General features: G+C 35.5%; 1 protein-coding gene across 1 annotated transcript in view; it reads left to right on the forward strand.

Annotated features, from left to right (window-relative positions):
* Positions 1-18,705, forward strand: part of CDH4 (cadherin 4) — a 1,241,109-nt gene that overhangs the window by 1,054,456 nt on the left and 167,948 nt on the right. Inside the window, exon 7 of the mRNA XM_051976684.1 lies at positions 2,674-2,846. Within this exon, the coding sequence (XP_051832644.1) occupies positions 2,674-2,846 (173 nt within the window). The remainder of the gene's footprint in view (positions 1-2,673; positions 2,847-18,705) is intronic.

Below are 18,705 nucleotides of genomic sequence, written 5' to 3' on the forward strand. Positions count from 1 at the left end.
GTTTGCTGGGGCCCAGTCTGTGTTGGCATGACTGGTACAGGACTGTATTCCACTCTCACTTAAATGTGATAAACTTTCCTGCTGACTTCTAAGTTGTCTTGTGCTGGAAAATTGTTTTACCCAGTCCTTTTGTAGGTTCTGTCACTTCAGAATTTGTTTTAGGGAATTACTGTTTTTTAATTATAATCTTTTTCCCCAATGTATTTATTTTGATACACATTTCTTTATGAATCATATTGAGAGAGAAAAATCAGAACAAAAGGGAAAAGTCATGGAAGAGAAAAAAACAAACAAAAAAAGAAGTGAACATAGCATATGTTGATTTACATTTAATCTCCATAGTGTTTTTTTTTTCTAAATGCAGATGGCATTTTCTGTCCAAAATCTATTGGGATTGCTTTGGATCACTGAACCACTAAGAAGAACCAAGTCTTTCATAATTGATCATCACATATTTTTGCTGTTACCCTATACAATTTGTTCCTGGTTCTGTTTCTTTTGCTCAGCATCAGTTCATATAAATTTTTTCAGGCCTTTCCAAAATCAGCTTGTTCATCATTTTTATAGAACAACAATATTCCATTACCTTTATATACCACAACTTATTCAGCCATTTCCCAATTGATGGGCATCTACTCATTTTGCAATTCTTTGTTAGTTTTAGGGGAATTATTTAAAGGTGTTCAAAGGAGTTTAAGAAGAGTTCAGATGAGTTCCTGATTTTTCTCTATATCTTGGCTCCTTCCCTCCTCAACACCTATTTTGTGACTAATCATATGAAAGCAGCAAGGTTCAGTAGAAAAGCCCTGGATTTAGAGGCTCAAAAAGTCATCAAACTATGCATACTCTTTGATCCAGCAGTGTTACTACTGGGCTTATTTCTCAGAGAGAGAGCTTAAATGAAGGAAAGGGACAGGGATCCACGTTCACAAAAATGTTTGTGGCAGCCCTTTTTGTAGTGGCTAGAAACTGGAAACTGGTTGGATGCCCATTAGTTGGAGAATGACTGAATAAGTTATGGTATATGAATATTATAGAATATTATTGTTCTATAAGAAATGATAAGCAGGATGATTTTAGAGAGGCCTGGGGAGACTTAAATGAATTTATTCTAAGTGAAATGAGCCAGACCAGAAGATCATTGTACATGACAACTACAAGATTATATGATGATCAATTCTGATGGACATGGCTTTTTCCAACAATGAAATGATTCGAATCAATTCCAATAATCTTGTGATGAAGAGAGCTATCTACACCCAGAGAGAGGACTGTGGAAACTGAGTATGGAACACAATATAGCACTTTTCTGTTGTTGTTTGCTTACATTTTGTTTTCTTTCTGTTTTTTCCCTTCTTGATCTGATTTTTCTTGTGCAGCAAGATAATTGTATAAATATATATACATACATTAGATTTAACATATATTTTGACATATTTAACATGTATTGGATTACCTGCCATCTAAGAGATAGGGTGGGAGGAAGGAGGGGAAAATTTGAAACACAAGGTTTTGCAAGGATCAATGTTGAAAAATTACCCGTGCATATGTTTTGTAAATAAAAAGCTTTTTAAAAAAGAAATTTAGTAGTAGAGCTGGGTCTGGAATCTAGTGCTAGGTTCTAGTGAACTGGAATCTCTTACTCTGTCACTTTCACCTGTTGGTCTTAGTTGTGCCATTTGACCCAACATTTATTAAGCTCCTATTATGTTCAGGTCAATTAATAAGTGAAAACTTCTTTCCTAAACCTAGAAAGAAATGTTTATTGAATTGAATGTTTCTATGCTAGGTGCCAGGGATACAAAAGCAAAAGAAAAAACAACAAATATTCCTGCCATCAAAATGGTTACATTCTTCTGGAGGTGTGGAATATAATGTGTCATAAAAAAATAAATACAATATAATTTGCAGAGGAAGAAGTGAGAATTAACAATTGAAGAGCAAGGAAAATCAGGGAAGGTTTTGTGGAGGGAATCTTACCTAATCTGAGTCTTAAAGGAAGATAAAAATTCTTAGAAATGAGTACCAGATGTGAGGAACAGCGTGTGAAAATTCTCTGGGATCGAAAAGGTAAAGTGAAGTTTAAGGAACAGCTAAAGTATAGTATGGCATGAAAGGAATAATATGAGATTAGACTCAAAAGACAACTTGGAATTAAGATTGTGAAAGTCCATGAATGCCAGGCTGAGGAGTTTGTATTTTAACCTGGAACTAATAGGAAGCCATTGAAAATTTTAAAGTAGCAATCATGTCTTCCCTGCCATGTGACCCTTATTGAACAGATCTTTCTTCCTAAGCTAAAACATTCCTAGTTCTTTCAACCGAACATGTGATGTCAGAACCTCTGATCACTCTCACCATCCTGGCAGAAGTCTCTTAAATGCATTCCAGTTTGTCTGTGTCCTTCCAAAAATGTGGCAATGATGAGATAGAGCAATGGTAAAGGGGTGTGGGGAAGGCAGTGTGTGAAAGAGTACTAGCCTGGAAGCCAAGTGCCCAAGGACCCTATGCTAACTTCGACTAAATACTAATTAATTGTAATCCTGGGCAAGTCACTTCTCTCTAAACTTGTTTTTTCATTTGACAAATGAAGATTTGGATTTAATTATTTATCGGAAACAAATCATGATGGCAAATTCTGTTTCATATAATGATGACTTTTCTCTGTTCCAGGTACTTATGTGATGACAGTGACAGCCAATGATGCTGATGACAGTACCACTGCCAATGGTATGGTGAGGTACCGCATTGTGACTCAGACTCCTCAGAGCCCATCCCAGAATATGTTCACAATTAACAGTGAAACAGGAGACATTGTCACTGTTGCAGCTGGACTAGACCGGGAGGTAAGATGAAGTGGGTGGGTCAGTATCTCTGGTGATAGTAGCCACCATTTGACAATATTAACCTGATTTTTTGAAGAGAATTGCAAGATGTTCCCAGCATGAGAGAAAACCTGATTCTGGTTCACATTTGTGTCTTCCCGTACAGCAGTACAGTCAACTATGTGGCTTCCAAAAATCCATGTTGTCCTATTTAGACTTCACAATTTTGAAATAATCAGGAAAATTGGCCCTAGGCTGTTTGTTCTCATGCCTCTAAGTCCAAGTGTAATGTCATGAGGAGAGCCTCCTGTGCAGTAGATTCAACACCCAGCACATTAATGGACACCCCTGCAGTTTCCTATCTGTTTGTCATTTTCCATCTGCTCATCAGTAAGAAGAGTCACAATACTACCATGTGCACATCATAAATGGGATCCTGTCCTTAAGAGACCCTCTTCCCTTTGCCTTTCCAGACCACAGAGACCCCAGCCACTGCAAGGCTCTACCTTTAGGGTATTTGGTCTAGAACTACTGTCTTTCTGAGCATGAACACCTGGGCTCTCCAGGGCTGAATACAAACTCTTCCTCAGAAATAAAAAACTCAAAGCATGATACTGTTCCTGGCCATTACACTTTATGCTTCTCATATTACTTTCATAACCATTATCTCCTACAATCCTCTGAGTACCTTTATTGGTGTGGTACAATAATAATTATTCAATACTGTTCTGAATAGATATACTGTGATATAACAAAGTTCTGAGTTGGGAACAGAGAGCTTCAGGTTCAAAATCTACCTCTGAAACTGAAGTTGTATAACCTTGCTGATCCTCAGAGAACTTCACAGGACTTAGGTATCAAATTTGAAGAGAAGTTGGAATCTATATTTATGGTATAAGTTCTTATCCTGGCATTTTTCTATGCTGATGACATCATCGATCTTCCATGTATTTGTATCATTATAAATATGGGACAGCTAGGTGGCATCATAGGGCACAGACATTGGATTTGGAGTTAGAAAAAATCCAAGTTCAAAATTTGTCTCAGAAACACATCAGCTGTGTGAACTTAATCAGGTCACTTAACTCCTGGTTGCCTCAATTTCCTCATCTATAAAATGGGGATAGCAATAGTACCTATCTCCCACAGTTATTATAAGAATAAAATGAGATAAGAGGCAGCTCGATGGCACAGTGGATAGAGCACCAGCTCTCTGGAGTCAGGAGGATCTGAGTTCAAATCCCACCTCAGACACTTAACGCTTACCAGCAATGAAATGAGATAATAATTATAATATGCTTAACACCGTACCTATGTATATAACTGTTAGCTATTATTACAGTTGAGAGACCCAGGTCTAGAGACAGGAGAGTCATCTTTAAGCGTTTAAAGACTCTTTAAGAGTTCAAAACCAACCTCAGATACTTATCATCTGTGTGAGCCTAGACAAGTCCTTTGATCTTGTTTACCCCACTTTTCACTCTCTGTACAATGAGCCAAAGGAGATGGCAAAGCAATCTAGTTTTCTGCCAAGAAAATCCTCCATGAGGTCACAAAGAGTTAGATACGACTAGAAATGACTCAACAAATTATTATAGTTTTTATTTTTTTTAATTATATATAATTATCAGTGAATTCATATCACAGATTTTCATCTGATTTTAAAAGAAAATATATTAGCTTATTTCTCTAGTGATAATAGTTTATAGTGATTCATTTTTAAATTGTAATTAAGTTTTTAATTTTTTCAGGATCAGTTCCCTGAAAGGATACTTCTTTTAAAGGGAAAATATATTTCCATACATTGAAAGGAAAAAAAAAAAAACATGGTTAAAGATCATACTCAGATTTCATGTAACTCAAGTTCAGAGAATATATGGCTCATATTCAGAAAGATAAAGTAATGACTCACATTTCTATAGCCTTTTGACTTTTGACAAATTGACAAAACACTTGTGCTGACAACTTTGCAAGGTAGATAGTAGAATAGTTGTCTCCATCAGACACTTCAGATGAGGAAACTCAGTCAAACAGAAGTTAAGTGACTGGAGAACACTCCAGTCACTTAACTTCTGTTTGACTGAGTTTCCTCATCTGAAAAATGGTGGTAATAGCATCACCTATCTCCTAAGGTGGCTGTGCAGGTAAAATGAGATAATTATAAAACACTTAGCACATTGCCTGGTACATACTGGTACACACATAGTTGTGAATACTAGCTAAAATCATCATCATTATTATCTCCCAGATGAGTAATTTAAGGCTAAAAGAGATTAGATGCTTAGTAGGGAACCCAGGTTTCCTGAGTTTTAGGCCATTGCATTTTCTGTTGCACCCAGCTGATCACAAGTATCCATTGATTTTATAGCAAAGACTATGTGGGCAGAGAAATGCTAAATAAGTTTGAGAAGTCTCTGTCCCCTGAGAGGTGCCTAAAAGTGAGGATTATAAAGGCTCAAGAACTGACTCTAGCCAGCAAGCAGTGGCCCTGAGAGCTCTGAGTATTTTGAATGCCTGAAATGGGGGTAAAGGGATTCATATTTGTAGAAAATGTGGCCCATTGTATCCCTCTGAATTCCCAGCAGTGCTCATCAACAAGACCTAGCAAAGATGATGATACATACTGGCTTTTTTCAGCCATGTGTTCTAAACCATTAAAAGAAGAGCAGGGGAAATAGTGATTTTTCCCCCCAATCATCCCATGGGAAAGCATTTTCCCATATAGCACAAATGGCTATCTGGGCACATTGCCACTTAGTTCCATCATGAGCAAATCAAATAGTCTCAAACTTTTGATTCACGAAAGCTTTGTTTATCTTGCACCTTTCTGGACTGACAATATATAGGCAGCTCTTCTGTCACTGTCCACAGCAGGGCTGAGTTCACCCAGGAGCTCCCAGAAAGACCACATTTCATTGTTTCTCTGCCAGCTTCATTCCCCAGCACACAGTCTGACAGGCATGTTTGTCCTGTAACCAGAGAGACCCAAAAATGATTGTAAAAATCATTTACCCTAGATAAATAATTTGACACTCAGAACCTTGTGGAAATACTGATTACACATCAGAACAAACACTGGTTTTTGACTGGCTGGCTGTTTGTTTGCTGATGCTGAAACAGCTGTTTCCCAGTGGCAAACTCTTGGGTTCACCCCTGAGTTTTCTTTGGGTTTAGTGCATCTGCAGATGCCACTGGAGAACGATCCTCTAGGGGTGTAATGGGAATGGGAGATAGAGAAGAACAATAAATCGAGAGCTCCATAGTGGATGGGCAACAACATCTGGTTTTTTAAAGATGCTTTTTTTCTCATGATGAATCCAATAGAATGATGTGCTGCCTTCCATGTTTCCTAGTACTCACATCTGGTAAGATTATGCTCTTGAAATTGTGCAATCCTAAAGAACACAGCTAAGGAGTTATTAACTTGGACCACAGGTCCCTGAAGCCTGTAGTCAAGTCAGTTAGTTTCCAGCATTTCATTCATATTAAGGAAATTAATTCCAAACTGTGGAGTTTTTTTAAAATGCTATCACTTATCTACCTAATACTTTTCCCAGAATTCCCAGGAATGGTCAACTTTTGTTTCATCTTGCTGAAAAATGTGAGAGAAGTTAGTACAGATTTTTCTTTGAGGCAGTTAGGAGATGCAATAGATAGAGCACTACTAGTCTTGGAGTCAGAAAGACCTGAATTCAAATTTGACCTCAGATACTTGACACTTATTATATGATTATTAGTCAAATCATCTAATCCCAATTACCTTGTTTCCCCCCCCCAAAAAAAAAAGTATATTTCTGTTTGACCTTGGAATTCACTGTGTGCTTCATTTACCTCTCAGGTCTATTTAGCTTAGACTGATATTAAAATAAGTTTGCAATCTTCAAATAAGAGTCTTGATACCTTATTTTTTGAATTTTTTTTGCCAAAAGTGACATTTATTTAGGAAAAGAAGACAAAATGGAGAGATAAAATAAGCAGTAGGAGTAGTATATATGAAATAGATTTGGGAGAGCAATAGAATTATCAAGGAAAAGAGTTTGGAAGAATCCATTAAAAGAATATGCCATTGACTGGCAACCTAAATCCATAGAGTTCAGCAAACTAACCAGAGTTAGCCATAGTAAAGAGAAAGATGCCATTGAAGGGAAAGCACTAGTTGTTGTCCTTCATTCTCAAAAAGGACCATGACATCAGGGAAGTGATGCCATGACATACTAATAAATTGGATTTAAGTGAGGGAGAACTTTGCAAGGTTACCTGCCTCACTTTTCTCTCCAGAGCCCACTGGGTCCACTGGCAAGATATAGATCAAGAAAACAGGAGATGGCCCTGGGTGAAATGAAAGACCTTTATGAGGAGAAAGGGAGGGTACCTCATAGCATTGCCATCTTGTTTTTGCAAAGTTTATATGTATGTATGTGTGTATATGTATATGTATATATATATATGTATGTGTGTATATATATATATATATATATAATATATATATATATATATAATATATATATATATATACACATATATATCTTGCTTATTCTCGCCCTGGATTACTACCCATCTTTCCTCTCTTTTCATACTCCCAAACCACTGAACATTGCTAAAAGTCATAAAATCATGTCAATAAGGTCCACTTAGCTTGTTACCTAACAAAGTGTCATCTAAGTTTAACTGGGTGATTATGCTGCACCACAGTCCTTTTATTCATTTCTGATTGATGCTCCATCACTTTTTCCACAGTCTCTTCCAAACCTTCTCCAGCCTCCTCAAGTTCTCAATCTGATCCTATTCATTTCATAATAGATGACCTGGTTTCCTATTTTACTGAGATCAAAGTCGTCCATCCTGGCATCCTTCTACCGGCCTCCTCTATCTCTTAAAATCTCTACATCTTCATCTATTCCTTCCAGCTTTGTTCCAGTCCCAGAGGAGATAGCACTTCTCTTTGCAAAAGCTAACTCCTTTATTCTTACTTTGATTTCATCCCTCTCCTGTCTTTCAGGAACTTTCTTCATCAATCATTTTCTCTCTGTTATCTTCATTCTTTCCCTATCTAGTATCTCCTTTCCTACTGCCTAAAAATATATTCATTTGTCTTATCCTTTAAAAAGGATAAGACACGATATCCACTTAATTTATCAGTCTATATTTCCTTTCTTTTTCACAGAATCATAAAATTTCAGAGTAGAAAGGGACCTTAGTGGCCATCTAAGCCAAAAAAAGAATCCCCACCACAACTTATCTGACAAATGGTCATCCAGCCTTTGCTTAAAGATCTCCACTGAGCAGGAATACACTCCCAGGAGAGAACACACTCTATTTTTGGACAGTTCTAATTATTAAAAAAGTTTTTCCCCATTGTCAAACCTAAATTTATTTTTTTGCAATTTTCAACTATTTCTCCTAGTTTAACCCTCTGAGGTGAACCAGAATAAATCTAATTCCTCTTCCACTTCATGGTCTTTCAAGTGCTCAAAAACAGCTATGTTGTATCCCAAAAGTCTTCTCTTTTCTAGGCTAAATATTCCCAGTTCCTTCAACTTTTGCCATTTAATTCCTTGTATTCACCACTACATTGCTCTTTAGTCCTTTGTAATTTGACTTATTCTACTGAAATTGCTCTAACCAAAGTCACTTTGATTTCTTATTACTTACTGGGCAACTTTTCTCATTTTTCATTCTCCTTGACCTCTCTGCACTTTCAACAATTAACACTGTTAACCATCTTTTCTTCTTGAAAAATCTCCATTTTTGCTCTCTCCTTGGTGTCCTACTACTTAATTGACCTTGGTTTTATTCAATGATTCATTATCTTACTACCCTTTAAACACAGGTATCTCCCAAAGCTCCAGCTTGGACCCTTTTTTCTTCTTCCTCTATACTCTTTTCCATGGTGATTTCATCTACCCCTACATGTTTAACTGTCATGCAAATGACTCCTGAATTTATATATTCAGTCTTAATCTTTTTCCTGAATTCTAATTTCACATCTCCAGGTGCCTATTGGATATCTCCACCTAAATTATCATTAGCACCTCACTTTCAGCCTATTAAAAGAATTAATTAACTTCTGTTCTAAACCCAACTTTCCTCCCTAGTTCACTATTTCTCCTGAAAGAGTCATTTTTATCTAAGATATATAAGTTTGAGGCCTCAAAATTGTCAAAAGGACTCTATCTCTCACCTTACATATAACTTTTGATTATATATTCACAATCTCTCATAATGTTGCCTCCCTCTACTGACTTGTTAGAGCTGATCGTTACATTTTCAATGTGAATGTTTGTTGTTGTGTGGTTGTATCTAATTCCTTGTGACCCCATCTGGCGTTTTCTTGGCAAAAATACTGAAGTGGTTGCCATTTCCTTATGAAATGTCGGTTCATTTTACAGTTAAGGAAACTGAGGTAGAGTTAAGTGACTTACCCAGGGTCACACAGCTAGTAAGGGTCAAAGGTCAGATTTTAATTCAAGAAGATGAGTCTTTCTGAATTCAGGCTCAACACACTATCCACTGTGCCATCTAGTTGCTTGAGAATATTTACACCTTTATGATATTATTTTGTTGACTGTTTAGACTTAAGAAGTTGAATGAAATTGTTGATTGGATAGAATTAAGAAAATTATGCAAAATTATTAATGATGAAAGTTAAACTTAAAAGCATGTTATACATACTTTTTTGTTAAACATTTACCACCTCCATTCTTTTCTCTATTCTCACTGTCACCAGCTTTGTTCAGGCTTTCCTTACCCTCATCTAGACTATTTTAACAGTTTCTCAACTGGTTTACTTCCCTGTGGGTTCCCACTATCTCTAATCCATCCTTTACCAATCCCCAAAATGAAGTCTTGCATGTCACCTTGTTGCCTTGAAGAAATAATTTCCTGAATCTGGCATATAAAGGCTTCCATAATATGTCTCTAAGCTAACATTTCAACTTAATTTCACATGGTTCTCTTTCATGCACTCTATATTTCAGATTGGACTACTATCTGTTTTTTGAAAGACAACATTAGATCTCCTGCCTTCACAAATTCACACAGATTATCCCCTTTGCTTAGAAACATACTCCCTCCTCAGATCTCTCTTTCAGAATACTTTCCTTCCTTTCATTCTAAACTTTGGTATTCTTGTTCTCCCTAAAGCGTTGCCCTATGGTCCCTCCTTGCTAAAAAACACCTATCCTATCTCCATCAGAAAAAAAAAATGTGAGTACCTTAAGGACAGGGATTCTATCCTTTTTTAATCTTTGATTAGAACAAAGTGCTTTGTACATTGTAGACATTTAATAAATGTTTGATGAATTAATGATAATAACGGAATGACTAAATTCTGTCTCTTGATCAAACTTTAAACCTGACCCCAGATGATCTACCCCCAGAAAGCTAAAGAAGAGCAAAAAAAAAACCTTTAACTTCCCCACTCAGAATAAGCCAACTTTAAAGTGAACAAAGGACATAATCAATTTCATGCTGTGATTGGAAGCATTTCCCATCTAAAAAAACCTTCTTTACTCAGTTTATGTTTCATTATTATTACACATTTCCTAGTGTGAAATAATGTCTTTTCTAATGCTTTTCAAAGCAGCAAACACTTTTTTTTGAGATTGAACATACCCCATACAAATGAATTTATCAGAATATTTTCTTCAGATGACATGAATATTTTTAAAGCAGGAATTCTTATTTTTGTTTGTGCCATGAATCCTTTTGGAAATCTAATAAAACTTATGGATCTCTTCTCAGAATGATGTTTTAAAATGCAAAATAAATTATGTAGGTTTACAAATGAAATCAATTATCTTGAATTAGCTATCACAATATCAAAAACAAACAAAAAAACCCCAAGATCAAGGCCTCTAAATTAAAAGCCGCTGGTTTAAAGGGTAATAGTTGCAGCAAAAGTATTCCAGAGAGAGAGGGTATTGATAAGAAATAGGAATTAGGATACATAGATAGGCAAATTGCACTTTGTGAACAGTGGAATGATGACCACTTTTTAAAACACAAAACTTAATAGGACTGCTAACCAAGAAATTGGCAATAACTCAAGTCAACAAACATTAAGTCAAAATGAGTTTTAGGTGTTAGGCATTGTGATAAATACAGAGAAAGAAAGGCAAAATCATGGTCCCTGCCTCCAAGAAATTCATATTCTAATTGGGGAGAACTGTGTAAATAAATAGATACATAAAAAATATAGAGAATAAATGGAAAGTAATCTCAGAGAGGCAGCTCAGTGGCATGACAAAGGAGGCAGGAGAACCTTAGTTCAAATTTGGTCTCAAAGACTTACTAGCTCTAAGACCCTGGGAAAAATCATGTAACCCTGTTTATCTCAGTTTGCTCATCTGTAAAATGAGCCACAGAAAAAAATGGCAAGCTACTGCAGTATTTTTGCCAAGAAAATCAAAATCAAATACAACTGAAATGATGGAACAACAGCAGCAAAAATCTCAGGAGGAAAGGTACTAGTGATTAGGAGAACAGGAAAGATTTCCTACAGAAGATGGTGTTTGAACTGAGGTCTTTTTTTGTGATAGCTTTTTATTTTTCAAAATACATGCAAAGATAGTTTACAACATTCATCCTTGCAAAACCTTGTGGTCCATAATTTTTTTCTCTTCCTCCCCATCTTCTCCCTCCCCTAGACAGCAAGCAATCCAATATAAGTTAAACATGTGCAATTCTTCTAACATATTTTCCTATTTATCATGTTGTACAGGAAAAATCAGATCAAAAAGGGAGAGGGGAAAATGAGGAAGAAAAAAAAAACAAGCAAGCAAACAACAAGAGTGAAAATATTATGTTATAATCTACATTCAGTCCCCATAGTCCTCTTTCAGGATGCAAATGGCTCTCTCCATCACAAGTCAATTGGAACTGGCCTGAATCACCTCATTGTTGAATACAGCCAAATTCATCAGTTGATCATCATATAATCTTGTTGCTAGGTACCAATATTCTTTTGGTTCTACTCACTTCACTTAGCATCAATTCATGTAAGTCTCTCCAGACCTTTCTGAAATCTGCTGATCATTTTTTTATAGAACAACAATATTCCATCATATTCGTGTACCATAATTTATTCAGCCATTACCCAACTGATGGACATCCACTCAGTTTCTATGAACCAAGTATTAAAAGAAGCTAGCTAAGTGAGAAATCATTCCAACTTTAGGACACTGAGTAAAATAGTTTGCAATTCAGTATAGTGGGTTAGGCTTTTATAGCCTAATACATAGCCTTTTCTATCTAAAATAGGTAGAAAGGGACCAAGTTCTGAGGAGATTTATGTGGCAAACAGAGGAGTTTATATTTCATCCTGAAAGTAGTAGGGAGTCATTGGAGAGAAGGATGGCAAGAATAGAATATGCTTTTGGACTATCATTTTGTCATCTAAGTAAATAAGAAGAGACTTTGGAGAGGGAGACCAATTAAGAGACTATAGCAATAATCCAGCCAAGAGATGTTGAGGGTCAGAATTAGAATAATAGTGGTGAGGAGATAGGAGAATATATACAAGGGACTTCCCCTGCATTTATCACAATGCCTGCCTGACACATAGTACTTATTTAATAATAGATATAAGATTTTGCAAATTATTATATAGTTAGGGTTAATAAGAGTGAAGAATTGAGGATAAATCTCAGGCAGTGAATTTGGGTGACTGGGCTAAAGGTGATGGACAATAATAAAAAAAAATCTGGAAGAGGAGAAAATTTAGGGGAAATATAATGAGTTCTATTTTGAATATTCTCCATTTGAGGTTTTTATGAGATCCATTTGAGATATGACTTTTTTTATCTGGAAGAAGGATAGTATATTTAATAGGATTAAGAAAGTATGGAAGCGGAGGTGAGCTGCTTATTAGTTTTTATTTTTATTAATTAGCTAATGTTTGCATAGTACTTTAACACTTACAAAGTGTTTTACATACATTTTCTCATCGGATTTTCACAGCAACTCTGGTGTGTATTGCTATTCTTCCCAATTCACAGATGAGGAAAAAAGACTGAGAGAGGTTAAATTACTCATCAAAGTTGACATACCTAATAAATTTCAGAGAAAGGATTTCAGCTGAGGTCTTCTTGATTCCAAATCCAATATTCTATCTGCTATGCTACCAATTCAAACATTTACAAAGTGTTTGTAACATGCAAGTCACTGTACTAGGTGCTGGAGATGCAAGGACAAAAAGGAAACCATCTCTGTCCTTAAAATATACCCAGAGATGCAAACACTAAATATATGTAAAATAATTGGACTTTGTGTGTTTGATAACATCAATAGTGTTCTTGTGCCACCCATAAAACTATAATATCTTAATAATGATAAAAGTAATAATAATTAAAAAATAACAAATAATATAATCAATAATATCATATATTATTTGATATATTATTAATTATTATACTAATTTATTGCACTTATTTTATTATGTTCATTATAATAATAAATTAATGTATTATATAATAATATAAATGATATAACTAATGATACAATAAATTATAAAAGAAATAATAACTAATATTTATATAGTATCTACTATGTGCCAGGCTCTGTGCTAAACAATTTATAAACATCGACTATTTTGAGTTAATGCATTATCTCCTTGTATTTTAATGGTTGAGTAAAGAGTTGTGTGTCACCAGAGCTACATGAATAGATCTAATAGAAAGTTGAAAAATGTCTGGCCTAATTTGGATCATGAGAATTCAGAGAACACTTAGAAGTGATCCTGTGATTGCAGTTCTCTGGTTCTAAAAGCATGACATGGTCAGTCTACTCTAGTTATGTGTGACCACACTGCTATCACAGTGAGGAAAACTGGACTCTGAGAAAGGGAAAAACAGACATTTTTTGAGATGGTGGGCCAGTTTTAAGAAGGAAGAGTGAGCATTCCTGATAGCATGGGTCCAATGATAAACTTCAAAAGAGAATAGAAGCAGAACCCTGCTCTCATCCCCACTCTACACACATACATCAGTGTGCCATATAATAAAGCCCCATTTGCCTGTGTTGTTTATAATTCTGTGTGCCAAGCTAATCCATATTCTCCCATATATACTCCATAGAACATCCCCTCCGTATATTGAAAGCTTTCCTTGTCTGGACTTTTTTTTTTTTTTTTTTTTTTTACATTTTATGGGTACCAAGCAGTGTGGTAATGATTTTTTTAAAATAGTAATAATTGTTGACAGTTATATAGTACCTTACTATTTACAAAGAATTTTATCTACATTATATTATTTGACCCTCAGAACAACACTTATTTTCAAAGAAATTAACCTGGTTGAGAACTGATTATTGAGGCCACTTAGGGGCTTTCCTACAAGATGAATGTTCTGAACCCCAAACAGAGGTTTGCCTGAAGCAAGGCCTGTCTCCATAAATGTGCCTGACATTGAAGGCAGAAAAAGAACAAGTAAAGATATTAGAATGTTGATGATTTTGAAGTTATCTTACCTGGATCCCATTAATCTGGATGTAAATATCACTACAAAGTTCTCTGTCCATTGACTCATTATGACTCTGGCTAATTGGATGGATTCCTTAGGAAGATAAAGATAATTGGACTGCACTTCATAAAAGTACATTAAAAGAAGACTGGTTTTGCAATAATTTGGTTTGAACTGTTGCTGACACAAGGGTGAAGAATACTAAGGATGGAACAAAACCATAAGATGTCATTGACTAGGAAGGGGAAAAAAATGATTGGATTTGGATTTTTCAATTTTAAAGAATCAAAGATTCAAAGCCATGTTGAAAAGGCCAGACTAAAAAGAAGTGTTTCCAATCAAACAGGTGCTCTGAAGTGGCAAAAGTCAGGCAGAAGTAAAAGGATTGCTATGGAATGTATTTCATGGAGGGGAGGGGAGGAAGCAGACGGTAAAGAAAGGTGAAAAATGGAGGGGGGGATGTTGTTTGGAATCAGGAATACATGGACTAGTGTGAAAAGGCAGTGATCTAAGGAAACTAGTAAAAGCATAAGTCTGAGAGGTTGGGAAGCAGGTTAGTTACAATGGAAAGAGCTCGACTCAGGCCTAAATATTTAAGTTTCTAAATAAATAAGTTCCCAAATACCTAATAATGCTTAAGTACCAAATTATCCATGTACTTAAGTTCCTGGATGTCTAATTACCTGAGTGTCTAATTACTTATACTAAAGTGACTATATTCAATGTAGTTCAAATTCAACCAGTTTAATCTGGTTCAAACTAGTTTTATCAATTCAACCCTTTTACACTGATTCAAACTAGTTAAAACTGGTTCAAACTGATTTATCCAGGTTTAAACCATTTCAGTGTACTTCAAAGGTATCTAAATAGGCACTGGGCATCTAAATACCTAATTACCAAAGTATTTAAGTAGTGCCTTGACACCCAAGGATCTAAGTGATTAAGCAATTAATTACATAATTAAGTGTTCTATGTTAATTTAATTGCCCAAGTTCCTAATTACCTAAGTGATTGAGGACTTTATTAGTAGGTATTTAAGTGTCCATGCTTAGGCACCTAACTATTTGATTGTATAAGTACCTAATTAACTAATTTACTGCTTAAGTACTTAATTAACACCTAGATCTATGAGTGCCAATGTACCTAAGAATCTAATTACATAATTATCTAATGTTTAATTGCATATGGACCTAATTACCAAAATTTGTCTGTACTTAAGTGCCTATTGAGTTATTATTATTGAATTGTTGAATAATTCAGTTCAAACCAAACTTTCAGTCTGATTCAATCGGGTTCTAATAAATTCCAACCAATCCTATTGAATTCAAACCATTTTTATGTAGTTGAAGCTGCTTCTTATCCAATTTAATCCTGTTCAAATTAATTCAATCCAGTTTAAACAGATTTGATCAAGTTCAAATTTATTTAATCCTATTCAGATGTGCTTAGATAGTTACTAGATACCTAACTACCTAAATGTTTCTATGTATCTGAGGAACCTAAAGAATGCCAAAGCATTTAATTTTAGTTATTCAACTGCCTGCACTATGTAAGGAAGTACCTGAGTACCTGTTTACTTAATTACTAAGCACCTAAGTGCCAAGCCTCCAAATATTTAAATGCCTAAGTACCTAATTAATTGATTACCTATAAGTATTTATGTTCCCCCAAGTGCTTAAATATCCTTATAGGTTAATACCTAAATAGCTAATTAATGCCTTAATGTGCAAGTAATTGATTACTTAAATACTTATGTGTAGGTGTCCTTAAGTGCCTAAGTACTTAAATACATAAGTGCTTAAGTACCTAAATGCTCTTAGTTGAGCCTACTGAGGTCAAGTAAAACAAGATCAATACTTCTACATGACAGCCTTCAAATGCTTAAAATCAGCTCTATATTCCACCCAATTCTCCTTTTCAGGCCAAACATCCCTAAAACTTTAATACATTGTTCTACTATTCTCTTTTCATCCTGACTCCTCCTTCTGGATATACTCCTTAGTTATATAAAATGAAAGTGAGAAATCCCTAGATTTTAATCCTTTTTAGGTTGCTGATTTGCTTTTCAATCCTGGATAATTCACATTCAAACAACATTCAATAGAAGAGAAGAAAAAGGCACTGGCCCATTATGTGCCAGGCACTATGCTAAATGCTTTTTTTCATTTCTATTTTTGCAAACTCTCTCAGGTATAATTAATAGAAACTCACTCTTTGCAAAGGACTATAATAGGTAAACTAAACTAAAAACACTTGATGGAGTTCCCAGTCAGAAGGTAATACATGATATATACTCAATTACTAGAAAATGAAAGACTCCATGGTGGAAAGCATCAAATTTGGAATCAAAAGACTTAATTCCAAATCATGTTCTGTGACTTACTACTAATGTGACTTTAGGTAAGCCTTTTGACCTTTCTTGACCTTCATTTCCTAAACTCTCTTCAAACTCATTCTATGGTGTTTCTTAAATGCCTTTCTTAAATTTCTTTATAACAAAGTGAACATAGCACTCCACATGTGATCAAAACAGCAGAATACACCAATATTATCACATCCCTTATTCTAGATGTTAAAGGCCTATAAATAGAGACTAAGGTTGCATTAACTTTTCAGCTGTCACGCTAACTCTGGTGACTCACATCAACTAAAAGTCCACTAAAACACCCAGATCTTTTTCATGTGAGCTATTGTTTGACCATGTCTTCTCACTCCTGAACTTGTCCAGTAGGTTGTTTGAACCAAAATGTGGGGCTTTACATTTATCCTGATACAATTTTATCTTGTTAGTTTCACACGGTCATTTCAGTCTGTCAAGATTTGGGGGAGGACCTGATTCTGTCATCCAGCATATGAGCTATTTCTTTCAGGTTCATATTGCCTGCCAATTTGATTTGAATGCATCAAGTTCCAACTGTAACTATCTATGTATCTCTCTGCATCCTGTCTATAAGGATGCTATGGAAAAAAATTTTTCAGACAATTTGCTGAAATGTAGGTACATTATTTCTGTGGCATCCCCTAGATCTATCAGAATATTAGCTGTATCAAGAAAAGAAATAAGGCTGGCTTGGCATGAGATGTTCTTAATGAATCCATGCTGGCTCAAAATGATTACCATTTCCCTTTCTAAGAGCCCACAAGCCATTCATTTAATAATCTGTCCTAGAATTTTGGCAGGAATTCACATCAAGAGCCCTAGACTATGTTTTGAAAAACCCAAATCCACTTTTTTCTCTTTTGGAAAATCAGAACATTTGTTCATCTTCAGTTTTTAATGACTCTTTTCTCCAAGATTTTTTTTAAAGATAATGCAGAATGCGCCAGGAATCACATAGGCCAGTTCTTTACATGGATAAGAATGTTGTGCTGATTCATATCTGATAACTTGAACTCTTGGAGGAGCAACAGGATATTTCTTATTTTCTCATTTATCCTGGATTCCAATTCTCCATGAACCATTTCCCCCTAATTTTCCAATCGCAAAATAATTTTACTTAGCAGAGAAACAAAAACAAAGTGGTAATTCACTAGCTCTACCTCCACCATGTCATCTTTTATCATTATCCTATATATGTTTTATATGCTTTATTGATCTTGGCATATAGGGCAAGATTTAGTTTATGCTGGTCTTTGGTTTTTCTAACATTGTTCTTAAAGGATTATGCTACTCTTTTTTATTCATTACTAGTTACATTCCTTTGCAATTTATCTTCAGCTTCTTTTTTTTTCAAATCTGAACTTGTCCATGTATTTTTAATCACCTGGAGAATAACTGAAATAGACTAACATATGTTCAGTTGGGGGAGAGAGAGAGAGAGAGAGAGAGAGAGAGAGAGAGAGAGAGAGAGAGAGAGAGAGAGAGAGAGAGAGAGAGAGAGAGAAGAGGGGAAAAAAGAGAGGGAGAGAGACAGAAAGAGAGAGGAGGGAGGATAAAGGGAGAAGAGAGAGACAGAGACAGAAACAGAGACAAGAGATCTTTTCTTGATCCCCTTGGAGTCTCTCTGCAGAAAGATCAAACCCAGCCTGCCTATCTGAAAGGCGACTGCTGTTCTCACTGCATAGTCTGCATGGGGGAACTCCCAATCCAAGGACACATTGATTTCTCTGGTAGAGAAATTCCACCTCAGTTACACAGCAAAGCCTTGCCAGTTCTGCAGCATAGTCAATACCAGTCTCTGAAGAATGCTTCTGCTAAATATTTTATGGGTAAGGACTTAAGGCATATGAAAACAGAGACAAAGAAGAGAAGAGAAAAGTCAGATTCTGTACCCTGCTAGCAAGCCAATCAGTGTCCAGACATCTCAAATGTCATCTGGACTTATTTGAGATAATAAGCATTGCAGCTGCACAACTCTCACAGAGAGACAAGACTGACTTGTTGATCTTTCCTCAAGAAAAAGACATTTCTGGGGGCATTT

The sequence above is a fragment of the Antechinus flavipes genome, chromosome 2, assembly GCF_016432865.1.
Source record: "Antechinus flavipes isolate AdamAnt ecotype Samford, QLD, Australia chromosome 2, AdamAnt_v2, whole genome shotgun sequence".
Lineage (NCBI taxonomy): Eukaryota > Metazoa > Chordata > Mammalia > Dasyuromorphia > Dasyuridae > Antechinus > Antechinus flavipes.